Source organism: Myiozetetes cayanensis, unplaced genomic scaffold (genome assembly GCF_022539395.1).
Source record: "Myiozetetes cayanensis isolate MyiCay16 unplaced genomic scaffold, myiCay2020 scf7, whole genome shotgun sequence".
In the NCBI taxonomy this organism is placed as follows: Eukaryota; Metazoa; Chordata; class Aves; order Passeriformes; family Tyrannidae; genus Myiozetetes; species Myiozetetes cayanensis.
In genome coordinates, this window is record NW_026087964.1 from 38,758,801 (window position 1) to 38,775,594 (window position 16,794).

General features: G+C 39.5%; 1 protein-coding gene across 1 annotated transcript; it reads left to right on the forward strand.

Moving 5' to 3' along the window:
- The first annotated feature begins 1,011 nt into the window (after positions 1 to 1,011).
- On the forward strand, positions 1,012 to 16,668 carry PPID (peptidylprolyl isomerase D). Its single transcript, XM_050337674.1, has 10 exons — positions 1,012 to 1,172; positions 2,826 to 2,966; positions 3,407 to 3,513; positions 8,008 to 8,196; positions 8,977 to 9,099; positions 10,729 to 10,835; positions 13,376 to 13,517; positions 15,715 to 15,801; positions 15,883 to 15,925; positions 16,438 to 16,668. Exons 1-10 carry the CDS (start codon positions 1,088 to 1,090, stop codon positions 16,524 to 16,526), a joined length of 1,113 nt encoding a protein of 370 aa, XP_050193631.1. The 5' UTR covers positions 1,012 to 1,087; the 3' UTR covers positions 16,527 to 16,668.
- Positions 16,669 to 16,794: the final 126 nt, after the last annotated feature.

Here is a 16,794-nt window from a genome sequence, read left to right on the forward strand (position 1 = left end):
TAAGTGTTCCCAGATGCTAGCAGATGGCTTTTCCTTCTGTTAAGGGTTCCCAGATGCACCATGCAACAAGCAACTGGTGCTGATCACCTCCCCTGTCCAACATCTGTAGAGAGGCTGTGGGAATGATCACAATGCAGTATATGGACTGAAGTTATTAATATCAATGCTATTTTATCTTTTCTTTCAATCTGGGAATTACAACTGACCTCTGACACATCTAATATTGAGAACATACTGAGAGAGAGATGAAAACCAGCTTGATGAAGCTCAAGTCCAAACATATAAAGATGACATGAATTAGAGGAGAGAGCCTTTGGAGGATACAGTGAATCAAAGAATGAATGTAGAGGTTTCTGGGATGGATTAGAGGAGTCCAAGAAATGAAGAGGCTCATTTTGATGATCAGCATTCCCAGAAAGACTATAAGTTTGCAGGAGTCAAACCCCAGCAATCTTCTGCCCCTTCTGATCTTACCTCAGTTATGTGCCTTTTCTCCTTGATGCCAGTGAGCACAGGATGTGGCCATGTTGACCATTCACCTGTTTAGGAATCCTACACCTTGAGGAGCCCCAACCAAGTGTGTCGATGGTACTCACATCCCTTGGCCAACACGAGTGCCTGAAAGAGATTGTTTGCTTTGGAGCAGCTATCACAATACTCATACTTTGGGAAGAAATATATTCTCTTTTCAGACCTTAAGAAGACTGGAGTTACTGTTTCTAAACATTTATGTGGCAGTAGTCACTTTTGACAATTTGCCCATTTTTTTTTTTCCGTGGGTCACAGCTTTTCACAGAGCCTGTAAAACATAAACCCAGGCAAAACCTAAAACCCCTCTCCTTACTCGCCTTTTCAGGCCTTTTGTTATGTGTGTATGACCTCGAGAAAGACAAGTTTTTTCTCTGCGGACGCAGAGGCAGCCCTGTCCCGCAGCCCATGTGCAGCGGCCGGACTCCCGGGGACAAGCCGCCGTCCCCGCCCGCCCCCGGCGGTGGGAGGAGCGGGAGCGGCCGCGACCCGCGGGAGGCCGGGAGGGATCGCGGGCGGCCGAGCGGGCGGAGCCAGCGCGCCAGCGGGCAGCTGCGGCATGGCGCACCCGTCCCCTGCCGCCCGGCCCAGCAAGGCCAGCAACCCCCGCGCCTTCTTCGATGTGGACATCGGGGGCGAGCGAGGTGGGGAGGGGGCGGGACGGCGCCCGGGCGAGACAGCCGGGGCCGGGCCGGGCGGCGGGAGCGGCGGGGATCGTGCCCGGCCCCGAGCGGAATGTTTTTCACGGGGGGAGACCGCCCGGGCCGACCGGGAGCTGCTCCTGCGGGCTGCGAGCGCACAGCCCGGCAGCGGGGAGGAGGAGGAGGAGGAGGAGGAGGAGAAGGAGGAGGGCCGCCCCGCCGCGAACAGGCCTCCCCGCGGGGCCCTGCGCGCTCCCGCCGCGGCTCCAGAGTGGAGAGGGCGGCAGCATTTCGGCACTGGCGCCCTCTCGCCACGGCCGGGGAAGGTGTCGTGGGTGATGCCGGGGGGCCGGTGCGCACACGGCGCCATCAGTGACCCCCGCCGCGCGTTCCCATGGCAGCCCTGCCCGCCCGACCCTGCCCATCCATGGCTCCCGGGGCTGCCCACGTGGGCCAGGGCCGCTCCTGCGCGCCTCTTCCACGTGGTGTCCGTGGGCCAGGGCATGCCCATGGGCCATGGCTTGGGGACCTGCCGCGGCGTGGCGAGCCGTACCTGGCTGCTGCGTGGGCAGTGGGGTCCTGCGGGAGTGAGAGCTCAGGGCAGTCCGGCAGCCCTGGTTCTCTGGGCATCGCCAGTGCTGCCAGAGGTCATTCGGAAATCTGGGCGAACGGTCAAAACCACGGAAGCTGGGGAAATAACGTGGAAGTGTAGCTTTTCAAAATTTGCACGGGTAAAGATTGAGGCTGCCTAAATTTTGTCGGGATATTGCCTCTCATTTATCCATTCTGCAATGCAAAGGAATAAAAGAAGGTCTGCAGGATGATTTGCCTTTTATTGACTTTCAGTTGTCTAATTTGTTTTCATTCCCGTATTAATTAGAATTAATGTATTTACATTTAGCTTCCGGTAGAGTGAAGTTATGTTAATTAATTGACTGTGAGGCTAATGAGGAAACAGGAGCATCAACTGATGCGGCTGCTAGGAGTGAGAAGTAGCTTCTCTGGGAAGCCAGTTTGTGAAGAGATGAGAATTTGGCTCAGAATCCATTTATTGACTTTTACAGGATTTGCTAGCTACTCAGGTTTCATGTCCTTTGGTTAAAACGTGGCATATTTTTGGAATTAATGTCTATCACTGCATCTTAGTAAAATTTAGGTTTAAGAGAATGAGGAGTAGGGTTGGTATATGTGTTTGGCATAAGCTTTTTGTTCAAATAAAAGTCTCCATGAAACAATCTTTCTTATATTGCATCTGCTTTTGATTGAACAAGCTACATATATATGTTAAATTAGACATAAGTGTGCATATTAAAATACATCATTTGGCTTTGATATATCTATGTGTGATTTTCTGTGCACATTTTTGTAGCAGAAAATGCATTCAGCATTTTCATTAGTTTTTGGCAGAATCTGTTTCTATTCCCCCTACATTATTCTTGACAGTGGAATCTATTGTTGGTAATAACCTTGCTAAAAGCCCAGTATAACTCTGCCAGCAATTGCTGTGGAGCAGCCCCCCAAGTGGAAATTTAATAGTCACCTAAATAAAATAATAAAGTTAGAAACATTAATATCTTTTGATGTATAATGCTCAACACATCACTATGCCAAGGACAAGACCTAAAAATATGTCTCATTCTCTCTTTGTCATTTCAGTTGGACACATTGTCTTTGAATTATTTGCTGACGTTGTACCTAAAACTGCTGAAAATTTCCGTGCGTTATGTACAGGAGAAAAAGGAACAGGGCCTACCACTGGAAAACCTCTCCACTATAAAGGATGTCCTTTCCACAGGAGTAAGTTCTGTGAAGCCCTCTGTTTTCCTATTGGTAACAAGTTGTCTACCATGAGTATTAGAAATAATGTTAAATAATATTTTGAGGACTTGTTTAAGAAATAACTTGACTGAAAGTTTTTGACTTTCTGATCCTCCTAATGACTAGATGTTCTTACCCTGCATTGACAATAGTAAAATATACATTTACTGGTAAGTTAGTAATAATAAAACTGGTTTACTCTGAGTTGTAAACAGGTTGAAATGAATTTCAATTAAAGGTTGAAATGTCAAGTGATATCCATAAAATTGAAGGAGTACTTAGTGGACACTCGATAAATAAAAGGTGGGTTTTGGTCTTTTTTAGGTGCTGGTGACAAGGATTGTTCTTCGTCTCTGAACTGTTTCTCTTCATGCCTTTCCTACCTTGCTGATACATTTTATAATTACTTTATTTTACAGTTATTAAGCAATTTATGGTCCAGGGTGGAGATTTCTCAAACCAAAATGGCACAGGGGGAGAAAGTATATATGGTGAAAAGTTTGAAGATGAAAACTTTCATTATAAGGTACTGTATTGAAAATATTAGTTGTATTCAGCTTGTGAAGTTTCAATGATTTTTATTTTTCTTAAGGTCAGAATTAGTGCTTTTTACTCCTAGTTTAATGTATTTTCAAGTAATTAATTTGAAACAATAGTTCTCCATTAAGTAAGGATATTATTTTAAAAGAGTGGCAAATTTTGTCACTCTGAAGCACCTACAATATCTTAGCGTTAATTGGATTTTATGTTTTTTTCGTACTCTAATAACATTCATAAGATTAGGTGTGAGAAATACTTTTCTTAATTCTTAAGAAGTGGGGAATCCATGGTAGATTGCAGAATTAATCTAAAGGAAAATTTAAAAGAAAGTGTTTTCATTACTACTGTTATATTTAATTATATGGGAAGTAAATTTGTTTGTGTATAGCTTTTATTCAACCAAAATGTTGGGAAAATGTCCCGTGAACAAAGCAAGCTTTTGAAAGGTCTGGATTCGAGGATGGCATTTAAAGAGATCACAGAACCACAGAATGGTTCGGGTTGGAAGGGACCTTAAAGATCATCTGGTTCCAATGTCCCTGCCTATAGGCAGGGACACCTTTCATTAGACCAGGTTGCTCAAAGCCCCATCCGACCTTGAACATTTCCATCTTGTACACCAAACAACATCCAGACTTGAACATTCAAAGATATAGTGGCTTTCATGTCAGAAATTTCTGCCTCTGCCATTACTTACCACTGTTTCATTGCTAGCAACCATTAGTGTGTCCCAGAAGCAGTTTTGTCAGCCCAGCTGCAGGAAGAGAGGAGGGAGCTGTGCTGCAAGAGTTCTGCACGTGATTCTAAATTTTTGTCCACAAAATCAACATCTGGTGACACCAGGGAGACTGCACGTGCGTTTGCTTTACACACACAACGAGCGTTTCTGTCAGCATGTCTGTGTACCTTAAGCCTAGAATTTATACAGTGTTTGACGATCTCCAAATTTAAGTATTATCTGTACACTGTGACTTACATTTTTGACTAGCAGTCAGCTATTCTGGAGAAAAGTGGCAACCATAATAGTTGTTCTGAGGGTTCATCTGTGGTCTCACCTGTACATAAAGGGCTATGTGACTGGAAAAAGCCCCCTGTGCTTGAACTGTCAGGAAATGTGGCTTGAACCTGGGTAAGACGACTACGTGGAAAAAACAAAAATAACACGTTCTGCGAGTACCCCTTACAACAGCCAGACCTGCTGCTGTAGGAGTAACAATTCTCAGCATTCACTTTAGCTGTTTTCGTATCATGTTATATGTGATAGCAAATGAGAGACTCCTCAACAACACTGACTAAAAAACTTACAGTGGTTAAAGCAAAGCCTTGACTGCAGTTGTGCCTGCCTCCAAACAGTATTTTAGGAAAATATGACACTCCTTTAATCAGACATCAAAACCCTTTACCAAGTTCACAGAACCACAGAATCAGTTAAGTTGGAAAACACCTTTGAGATCATGGAGTTCAACCCTTCACCGAACACCACCTTGTCAACTAGATGATAGTGCCACAACTAGTCCTTTCTTAAACGCCTCTAGGGATAGTGACTCCATCACTTCTCTGGCCAGTCCATTCCAATGTTTCACAACCCTTTCTGTGAAGAAATTCCTCATGACCTTAACCTTCCCTGGTGCAGTTTGAGGCCATTTCCTCTTGTCCTGCCACTAATAGCCTGGGAGAAGAGACCGGCCCCCACCTTGCTTTCAGATAGTTACAGAGGTCAGCCCTGAATCTCCTTTTCTCCAGGCTGAACAACCCCAACTTCTTCAGCCACTCCTCATAGGACTTATAGGACTTAGATTTTGAGCAATAGCTGGAAATGCGACTCCAGTATTCATCATAAAGATAATTATAGTTGTGAGAGGTGTTCTCTGAAGTCTTGACACTTGCTATGGTGATGCCCATAGCACTGTTTTTAAAAGTTACTCTTTTGGATTGGTCATTGTCACAGGATCTCTAGCTCGCAGAAGAAGGAGACTGTGTCATTATTACTTTTTTGGTTGTTCTTTGAGATCTGGAGATAATTATGAACATGATGCAAATGATCCCCATTTCTGTACCTCTCTGACTGCTCAGCTATAACAAATGTTGTCAAAGTGCCAGAGATGAGTTGAAGAACTCACGTGAATCTTGTACAGAGTTTGGGAGTTTGATTCCCATTATCTGTTTGCCAAGTATGTTAGGATTTTAGTGGGAGTTCAGATGCCTCTACTACATAGAAATTCACTGCATCTTGCACTTAATCTAGCAGTCCTGCAAAGTGTTCTCTACCTGCTGTTTTGAACAACAACGAATTGTTTTGTTGATGCTTGAAGAAATGAGCTGTTTGTTCTTGTCTTGTTTGCATGGTTTGTTGTAAATTGCAGTAAACTGCAAAACTTTTGTCAGTAGTCAGCTTACCATCTCAGATCAATCCCACTAGGCTTTTTTTGGTGTCACTTCTCCAGCTGATGGGTCTGCTGCTGTGGAACACCCAACTTACCAAGCATGGTTACCATGGCACAGTTTTGCAAACCTTGAATCTGTCAGAGAATCTGATTTTGTCCCGATTTTTTTGCTTGCTTTATAAACTTGCAAAATGTCAGCTGAAACTGTCATGGGGAAGACGCTCTATCTGCAGTGTTTTTCAAAACACTCATGGCAAGAAAATGCATGAGTGACAAGAGTGTTCTTTATAAATAGAGACTTTCATCATGAAACTTATGTTGAGACTTGGTCCCAAATGAAGTGGGGTAGCACTAAGTGTGAAGATTGAAGCTACCGGACTGCTGCCTGTAACCTTCCAACTTGTTCCCTGATCTTTACAGACAAAAGTTAAACCTGTGGGTGTAAGGCAATGCCAGAGCTTACTATTATTTGGCTTTTTGTTTACAAACCATTGCTGTCTAGCTTTAGCTGTAATTTTAGGGGGTGGGAGGGCAGAGGGAAAGGTAAGATGTGCAGGTCTTGGGCAGTGAATCAGTGACCAACCTCAAATGGTATTTGCAAAAATCTTCTGTGGGGGAACCCTTCTTTAACTTGTTTGCCAGCAAGTACAATGCAAAATGTCAGATACTTCTTTTGGAGGCTGGATTCCTGAAAGGCTCCATTGCTACCGGATGCCTTTTCTTGCTGTGGAACACAGGCTTCTCTCTGTTGTTTGCCATCTGCGACTCTCAGGTTGAGTTTCAAGGTTAGAATAGACAAAGTCAAGATTCCAGTAGATTTCTGTTGGCTAGGTGCAGCTGTACAATGTTTTCCCAGAGTTCCCAAGCTAAACTGTGATTAAAAGATTCAGACTCACTGTGCCTTATGACCAGATGAACAGCTTAGGCAAAGAGTTCTCCCTGCCACCGTGGAAGTCCAAACACTGTGTGGGAAAACAATTTTCAACAGATTCTTTGAATCGGTTAAGAATATAGGGACAAACCAGGTGCTTAAATACTGTTGTCTTAAACTAATCAACCTCCCACCGAGCTTTGAGGTATGCCTCACAGCAATTTCTGTTTCCATGTCCTCTGTGCTGTCATACCTTTTCTTTCCACTCCCCTCCTCCCTACAGTATCAAGTTTCTTAGGAATACCACAGCATGCATGCTTCAGACATGTACCAGTGCCTTGGTATAACATACTGACTTACATTAAACAGAGTTCCTTGCACTTAATAACCAGATCAACTTGGAGAGAATAAAATCGTAATGGCTGTATCATGCCAGTTAAACGAGATATTCACAACACATATGAAAAGTACATTTTTTGCAGTACAAGTGAAAATGAAATAATCTGAGTGATGGAACAAGATAATTCTTATTTCAAAAAAGGAAAAAGTACTTGTGGGAAACAAGATAAACAGGATCATCTCATATTGGGCTGTTCAATAATTTTTTTTTAGTTTGTGGCCTGACAGCATGAGCCAAAATAATTAGATGGTTAAAAATCCCAGTAGATTAAAAACTCTGTCTACAGGAAAATGAAGGAGTTAAAAAAAAACCCACAACAGCAAAACACTACCCTGTAAATAGTAAAGATCACAGTCCTCTAAATTCCACTGTTCTGCAATATAGTTTGTGTGAATAGCCCTTATAAAATTAACAGTACATAACCATCTTACTATAACATTAGAGCTGGTTTAAGTGGTGTTTAACTTTGTTTTTTGAGGGCAGTAGTCTTGAATAATCTAGTGAAGAATTTTATGTCTCTGAGGTGATGTCTAAACCCATCAGATGTGCAGGGGGTCCTGTGTAGAAGCAGTGGACAGGTGTCACAGCATGAAGTCACACATGTGGCTGTACTTGCTAGATTGGTGGGGGGCAAATAAAGACTATTTGCCCTCTTCAGTCTGATAGGTAAAATTAGTTGCCAACTGTATGTAACTGTCTGGGTTACCACGTTGTTGCTATGGCTGTCCTTGCTATATATATGAACAGCCTTACAGAATCTTATGGATGGTTTTATAACAGATCTTTTATATGTTGATTGTGATTTTTTTTTTCCCCCCAATGCAGCATGATAAACCAGGTCTGCTGAGCATGGCCAATGCAGGACCTGGTACTAATGGCTCTCAGTTCTTTATTACAACGGTGCCTACTTCTCACCTGGATGGGAAACATGTGGTGTTTGGCCAAGTGATCAAAGGAATGGGTGTAGTTAAAATACTGGAAAACGTTGAAGTAAAAGGAGAAAATCCTGCTAAGGTAAACAAAATCCAAACACTGAGGGATGATGTTTATTATTCCATTGTATGATGCATATTAATTTCTTCTAAATACTTCTTCTAAATATTCTTCTAAATACTTGGTGTAATGTTTAGAAGTATTAAATATTAGACAGCTATTTCTGCTAACAGTGTTAATCTCCATCTTACTGTTCTTGTTAAGAGGCTTTTGTTCTTAACACTGTAAATTTCCCCTGCACAAACAATTTATTGTTCAACACAGTTGGGAGGGTGGAAGCCTTTGCTAGAAGTGTAGGATGGGTGATGAGATTAAAAGGTGGAATTCACAACCCTGTGTTCTTATAAATTTTGTGCCAGAAGTCGTATTTCTGAAAAAGCAGTCACTATGTAGGTCATGTCAAGTGGGTGTTTGAAAAATTAATACCTCTGTAACTTTAAAAGACTTGGCATTTGAAGAAAGAACCATCGTCTCTAATGTAGTGGAACTTCCATGTCTTGTGTTTTGCTGCAGCTCAGCTTGTTGCCAGTTCCTCTTCCATCCTCTCTGTGAAGCGTGGGTATGGTGTTCTTGGAATGCTGCTCCTCTGAGCACAACACTTAGTGTGATAAAAGCCTTTTGATGAGGATAGGCTAGTGATGTGATGAGCTTCTGAGACAAATGCACCCAAACAACAGATGAAAAAGCCTTTTTACAGAATTTCAGAAATATCAAAGAGCACTCGGCAGTTAAGGCTCTTTTTTTTTTTTTTTTTAAATTGTCTTAATAAGCAGTACTGCTATCTACACTTGATTTTTTCAGTTGTGTGTCATCGCTGATTGTGGAGAGCTGAAGGAAGGAGATGACTGGGGAATTGTTCCCCAGGATGGATCTGGAGATGCTCATCCAGATTTTCCTGAAGATTCAGATATAGACTTGAAAGACGTAAGTATTTTTCTTCTTAGGTATTTTACAGAAGGCGAGACTTGTACGTGGTCTGAGTTACGTGGTGTCTGTTACGATGTTCATTAATCTTTTTTTATTAAGAATGGATTAAGGTCCTGATTAAACAGTAACATTCTATTTTAGGAAAGAAAATGCTGTGGAGGAGATTGCTATCTCTTTTTTTCAGTGCTAATTGCAGCTGATTTTTTCCCCCCCAGTAACTAAAACTTCAATTACTCACAATTGTCACAGTTTTTTTTTCTGTTCTTGGTTTCTTTTTACTTTTGTTTGTGCTGTAGTGTCAAATTGCAATTACTAGAACTCGATCCTGCAGATGACTAACTTAATGTTGTACCTACACACTTTTTCTGGGCAATATTTTAAATAACCACCTTTAAACAGACTTTGCCTCACTTTCTAGAAATTATAAAGGATCAACCTTTTTAAAAGATCTTTACTACATCAGAGCTAGTCATTCTCAATTCCCGATAGTTATTTGCTTTTCAGATTGTTCAAACTGAAGAAAAGTCTGTTGTTGGAATTTAGGGAGCAGACTGGTGAAAGCAGCTCTTCTGCAGGTTTACTCTGTATCGAAAGTGAACTAGACAAACTCTGTAAGTCAAACAGTGATTTGTGAGAGAGGAAAAAAGGGAGCTGCATATGTGGATTGCATATACATAATTACAAAATAGAATAGTAAAGACCCATTGCAGTTAGAAAACAGGAACTCCTTGTATCTGGCTGTTGAGAAGCACTTCAACTTGTAGAAATGTTTTTGGATAGTATTTGATATGGTGCAGAACTGAAATTGGCAGGTGCCTGCATCCTTTAACTTTGAACTTGTTCATATAAACCAGCTGTGGAAATCATAGTGACATTGGTCTGACACTGTGATCAGGTTTTTTTAAGGTCATTATTTCTAGTAGGGTAGAAGTGTAAACTAATATTACTACAAATGGCAATATATACATTTGACAGAGCTTAAGACAACTGTTACAGACAGCAGTAATTACAAATTGTTTATTGCCACTGGAAGAGTAACTTTACAGAAGTATATATGATTCTGTAAATAGCGATGACGGATTTGATAAAGACAGGCAGTTGTTCTTTTTCTCCCTCCATGGATATTTTAAGTGTTTAGAGAGAAGGAGAATCGTGCTGATATGACTTCTAGTTTGAGAGGGTGCAGATTTCATGTGACTGATACCATTTTGAGAAGCAGAAGGTAATATTTTCTCAGGAATAGGCAATCGTGGTTGAATACTTTGATTGTTAACATATCTTCTTTTCTTTGAATAATGGTCAACACTTTTATATATAACTGTATGTGGATAACAGCATTTAGGGGAAAGAGTTGAACTGCTATGTTGTCTCTGGTATTTTCTCATCTTTTATAGTGTAGAAAACTCACTAGGAATTTAATCTTTCAGACATTTGTGTTTCATAAAGTAGATAATATTATAGAAGTGGTTTGAAGCTAGTATTTGTCTAAAATTGGAGTATTTCTATTCTAAGGTTTTATAATGGTTGAAGGAGGATGGACACGGGATCCTACTGTTAAGCATTAGTTAATTCAAGACTTCTTTCATAAATACATTCATACTGTATATTTCCCATCTATTTTATTAGGTTGACAAGATTGTGGGCATAGCAGAAGACACAAAGAATATAGGAAATACTTTCTTCAAATCGCAAAATTGGGCAATGGCAGCTAAAAAGTATAGTAAAAGTTTACGGTAAGGCTATCTTCGCTCAATCAGATAGTTCCTGTAACCCAAATTAATACTGCTATCAAGCAATGATTTGTGCATTTAAAAAGTGCCTGTTGCATTGCTCTTCTCTTTTTTAAATAAAGAGCCTTCTGAATCTGGAAAACATCTGGTTGATTTTTAGCTACTTACTCACGTAGGTCTTCTACTCATTGCTATGTAAGAGATATAGGCAGAAAGTATTGTTTAGAACTGACTAGTCCTTTTTTAACACTCCTGCTGTGGTGGTGCATAACTGGGAAGAAAAGCACAATAGTATACAGAGTGGTTAATGGATAGCAAAGGAGGGAGATACTGTTTCTCTGATTTCTAAAGAGCAGTAAGTTTAGGAAATCGGTAAGTTCAAAAGACAAATGTGACCTTTATTCATTCATTGCTGTTTTTATTCTGAGGCTCCATACCATCATCCTGACTGCATGTATAATTCAGTCTTGCTCTCAAAATCATGGCCTTTCTGCTCTTATTTCCAAACTGGTCTTTTCTTCTTTCCAAGCTTTTTGCTTTCGGTATATGAACATCTCCTAGAAATAAAGTTATACTGATACTGACCTTTATCCCTGCCTTCTTAATCATCACTGGTCAACTAGCAGTAGCGATAATGAAAGAAAAAAAATTCATGCCTATTTAGTGCTTCCACAGAGTTTTAAAATGACTGGGTTTCAAATAAGTGATGTCTTTCTGAAGCAAAAAACAAATCCCTTAATTGCAGATATTGACCCAAGATGCAGTGTCTCCCACTGCCCTCAAAAAGCCCATCACAGACCAACACCAACCCTTGAAGCAAATAGGATTTCTGTGCAAACCTTTTGGAAATCATATATAAAACCATCTGGAATGGATCTTTAAGGATCTTTGTGTTGTATCTGTCTATTTCTCATACTTAGGTAAATTCCAGGTATAATAATGCCATCCCTTACAATTAATTGTCTTGCTCACTTTTAAGCACACCCAGTGAAGGCTCTTCCAGTTTGAGCTTCTTTGGTGCTTATTTTGGAAAGTAAAGTCTAGACTAATCAAATCTGATCATTCCAGCTCTTCTTTATAGGCCATACTTTTGTGGACACTCTGTTATTGTATCTTAAAAATCTCATACTTCATGTAGGAATGGTGTACTTTAGCTGGCACTTTGCCAGAACTGATAGGAATAAAATAGCTCTTACCAAAGTATCTCCAATGGCATATGTACAATTCCCCTAGCACACCATGGCTTTCTCTTTTTATCAGTAGTAACCATTGTAGCCTTCTGTTCTTTTTCTCATTTTATTGCTTCTTAGCCTTTTTTTTCAATATTTTGTATGTAAGAATTTAAACCTTTTTTGTAAAAAAATAGTTATTACTTCCTGTTATCTCCCTTGATACTCATCTTACTAATTTCTTTGACTTGGAAGCTCTAATTTTGTTTCTAGAATGGTTGCAGCCTTTCATGTTTTGGTGTGATTTATAAATATTATATGTGTGTTGTTTTGAACACCATAGAGATTTGTGTTCCATCTCTCCTTACCTTTTTACTCTTTCTCTCTCTTCTGTTTCTCATCTTTCGCTTAATGCCCATCAAGTGGAAAAATCACTGGGACTACTTTTATTTCACTTTTTAAGTATTGCTTATTTCTGTGATCTGAAATTACATACAAACCATGCAACACTCAAAAGACAGAGCATGCAGAAATTAAACTTACACAGGCATTGATCTGCAAAGGCTGCATTAATCATGGTGTGCTTAAAATGTGAATGTATACCAGCACATGATTTTTATTTTTTAAATAAAAGCCACCAAAGTTCTATTAAGTAGACCATTAAAAAGTTGAGACTTTTGTATCCACAACAGATCTTTGCCACTTGAAATAAAAACCAGAGAGCTGTAGTACGTTGTAAATTAAGAATCAGATACAGTTTGCCTGTCAGTTTGCTTTTGAAACAGAAATGCAATAACTGTTGTGGCTTAGTCTTGAACTATTATCAGTTTTGAAGTTCAGGAAAAAAGTCATAAAGGAAGACAGTGGGAAGAAGATGGTGTTACTAATGCTCGTAAAATCACACTCCTGTAAAAAGTAAAGCTACCTTCAGATATTAACCCTAAATGCCTAAGCAAATTAAGATATTATTGAGGGAACTGACGAAGAGATTAAGCTTTCCATGAACATGGAAGGTGCAGCAGTGGTGTTGATTTTTTGGCTCTGATGAGCAGCATGGTTTTTGAGAATAAAGTCACTGAAATAAATTCTAACGGTTTCCTGCCATCTAAGAATAGTACCTTTGTCTAAGAAAGTTCTGCTAGTACAGTGGAGGACTAGGAATTACAGGAAAACATTCACCTGAGTTGATCTTTTTCATCAGAGTGGGTTTTATGCATTTAGTTTAATAAACGTTTGTAATAGTGGAATTGAAACTGCTTTAGAAATAGTTTGGATAGGCCAGTTTGCACATATATGTGGAAAGATAGACAAGGACAGGACAAAATGGAAGTTGCAACACTAACACATGTTCTGTGTGAATCTGTTTTTCTGCAGGTATGTAGAAGCTTCTGAAGCAATGGCAGAGGAGGCAGACAAACCCAAGTTGAAGGCTGTTGCTTTGAGCTGTGTTTTAAACATTGGCGCTTGTAAACTAAAGCTGTCAGATTGGCAGGGAGCCATTGAGAGCTGTTCAGAGGTAAATTTAATATTTAGCATTTTGATTCACATTTGGCCTAAATAGAAAAGGGGGACTGAAACCACAAAGCTTTTTTAAGGAGTCTTCTGACAAGCTTATGATTTGAAAGTAAACAAACTAGAAGCTCATTGTGGAGTTATTACTAACTTTCCAGTATGTGGCTTTTTAAAAAGATTTTGAAATTGAAATTAATCATAAGAAACAAAGGAGAGAGGGCTGATGCTTACTGTCACTGTCAGTTTGGTTTGCAGAACAAAGAGTTAAACTGTCTTCATTGAAAGGGGAGTACTTCTCTCTGGAAAGTAATATGAGCAAAATGTTTTACTTGCTCTCTTAGGTTTGATGGTGTTGTATTTTATTCATGGAAGTGACTTTTCTAACTAAATAAATAACCTTTCAGGTAGGCTTAGTGGTGAAAAGAAAACAGTGAATAGGAAGAAAGAAAGAAGGTAATATAAATATGGAAAACCACTAGAATTGAAGAAAAAAAAGGATATAGTGAGAACTTAGTAAATTTGAGGAAACTTTAAATAATTTAGTAAAACTTTGAAATTTTGAAGTAAACAGAGGAAAGAATGCTCTTATCTGTTGGCAGAGGATCCTGAGCAGCATCTCTTAGTGCTTCATGATGAAAGCAGGAGTCTCAATTAATCTGTGTGTGAGAGCTCATTAGAGAGCTGGCTTGCTTTCTAGCCTGCTGATGGTGTTACCACATGGAAAACTTTCATGAACCTATATTCACAATGGACAAATGAGGAATGAGGAAAAAAAGAAATAAGAAAACTATGTAATGTGATACCTGTCACTTAGCAAAATCTGAAACAACATATAAGTGTTAGAGATAGAAATTACTAAACATAATACTTGCCATTGTGGGAAGACAATCACACTTCCTTTATTTTTGAGATTAAATAATTGTTGGATATAGAGAACTCCCTGGCTGTAATAGAGTTCTGAAAGGTATTTAGCTTATGTCTCACAACAGTGTATCAATGTTTTAATCAGAGCACCAGTTTCCTAAAATTAGAACTACTAAAGTTCTAGGTAATTGTTAGTGAGAAACTATACACTTTCACTTTAATGATTTCTTAAGGCCCATAGGAATTTAAATTAACAACCTGTAAAACATGCATTTGTTGGTGTAAATAAGGAATTATGAGCAGCTGAGCCTGTTCAAACAAACCTTGCCTTGAAATAGTTGCAAGCAGAATGGTCGAGGTAAAACCAAAGAATGCTGCCTCTGTGTATTCAACACAGACCCCCAGTTCTTGACACAGGAGAGAGAGGCTGAAGGCTTTCTATCAGACAGATCAGGAGGAGCACCTGGAGTAACGCTTCCTTTGTATTAACAGCCAATACTGAAGTGATTTAAAAAATACGGATGTGTTGTCTAATGTTTATAACCCATATGAATGATTTAAAGTGAATAAATTAATAAAGCGACACGTTCCTGTAAGACATTTCCTCTGATCACTGAGAAACTATATTCTTTAAAACACTATAGAACTAACTGCAGAAGAATGTGATTTTTCACAGGCAAGATAACAGCTAGCTAGCCAAATTAACTGAGGTATTTTGAAAAAATAATCGAAGTAATCAAACAGTGGAAGAATCTCTGCCCAGCCATTGTATTTCCTATTTTGATATTGTCATATTAGAGCTGGCACATACACATGACTGAAAACATTCATCTCAAAAAAGGCGTAATGACTAGAACTTGGCAAGGTTCCTGAAGCATGATGAGATAGATTGCCTGCATGTATCTTTCTAGCCTACAGTGAAAGAAAGCTTTACGGGAAATCTGCATTTATGATGCCATTTGAGGGGTTTTTGGTGTGAAGGAGGGAGCTGCGAAACAGAGTTTTACTGTGAGACTTAAGGTCAGGATAATTTGAACTGCAGCAACTCCTTAGCCTTGACAGTTAGCTATATATACACACACACAGCTGTTCCCTTTTAGCCTCCTATGTGCTCATCCTTCACAAAAGACCACTTTTGGTGCAGTGGTATTGAAGCCGCTTAGCTAGATACTCAGTGTGCTGCATTACAGCATTCCTTTTTATACAGTTAATGTTTTGACAGTTTACCCTCAAACCAACTGGGAAGATTGTCTGCTGGTGTGAATTTTGCCATTTGTGGAGATGGGAGGCTGTGAAGTATAAGAAATGTTAATGTGACAATTTTATTAAATTTACAGGCTCTTAAAATAGATCCCGCAAATACTAAAGCTCTCTACAGACGGGCCCAAGGATGGCAGGGAATAAAAGATCTTGATCAGGCATTGGTAATGATCATCTTTTTTTTTTTTTAACTTAAATCTAAGAATTTCATCAGACCATTAATTTATATTTCTCTTTTATTTAAGGCTGATCTTAAAAAGGCTCATGAAATAGCCCCTGAAGACAAAGGTAAAATAAAACTATTTCTTTATAAAATCTGTTAAGAATTACAAAGTATGCAGGGTAGTATTTAGTAGGAATTCATACCAGTGTGATGCCTAAAATGCTGGCTTCTTAAACACTGATGTATTGAGCACAGAGCCCATTGAGGTGAAAAACCTGGTTTTATACAGCAGTGATGCTTCTGCTGCACTGGAAGACCTGCTTATGTAGGTCAACCATGTCCCTATTTCCCAGGGCTCTTACTAGCTTAGTTTCCTGGTCAAAGTGGGTGAGATTTTTAGCTCATAAGTTGTGTGTCAGCACCAGTACTATGGTTGCTATACACTCCTCTACGTGGTGACCTCACCAGATAACAGAGTCAGGGACAAGGCTTTTTGCTGCTAGTATCTGACCTAATCCAAGTTTAAATGCAGTTTTATTATAAGTTCATTCCAGCAGTGTGACCTAATCTTAACCTATTAGGAGACCTAATGTGAAGTGATTACTGTAACTCTGTTATGATTTTTCTTTTTAATCAGCTATCCAGACGGAAACACTCAAAATCAAGCAGAAGATAAAAGCCCAAAAGGAGAAAGAGAAAGCAGCTTATGCTAAAATGTTTGCTTGATTTTTTTTCTGAAACATTTAAATCTATGCACTAAGTCATGCAAAAGGATTAACAGAGCTGCTTCTTTCATGTGCTCTCTGCTGCAGTTTTCAGTGTTTACAACACAAAAATTCTAATAATAAAGACAGCCTCTTCAAAGGTGGTGTGGTTTTCTTTTTTTTTTTTCCAGTTGTAGTAACTTGTGTTTTGCAACTCAGGTATGGTTCTAATGTGAAAATCAATAGTAGTTGTGTTTTCCCAGCTTAACAGTGCTTCCTGAGCAGTGCTT

Bases quoted from the DNA above. Each gene is read 5' to 3' on its own strand.
- PPID (XM_050337674.1), top strand. From the start codon at position 1,088: ATGGCGCACCCGTCCCCTGCCGCCCGGCCCAGCAAGGCCAGCAACCCC. The intron at 8,197-8,976 runs GTAAACAAAATC...TGATTTTTTCAG, and splicing joins AAGGAGAAAATCCTGCTAAG to TTGTGTGTCATCGCTGATTG. The intron at 9,100-10,728 runs GTAAGTATTTTT...CTATTTTATTAG, and splicing joins CAGATATAGACTTGAAAGAC to GTTGACAAGATTGTGGGCAT.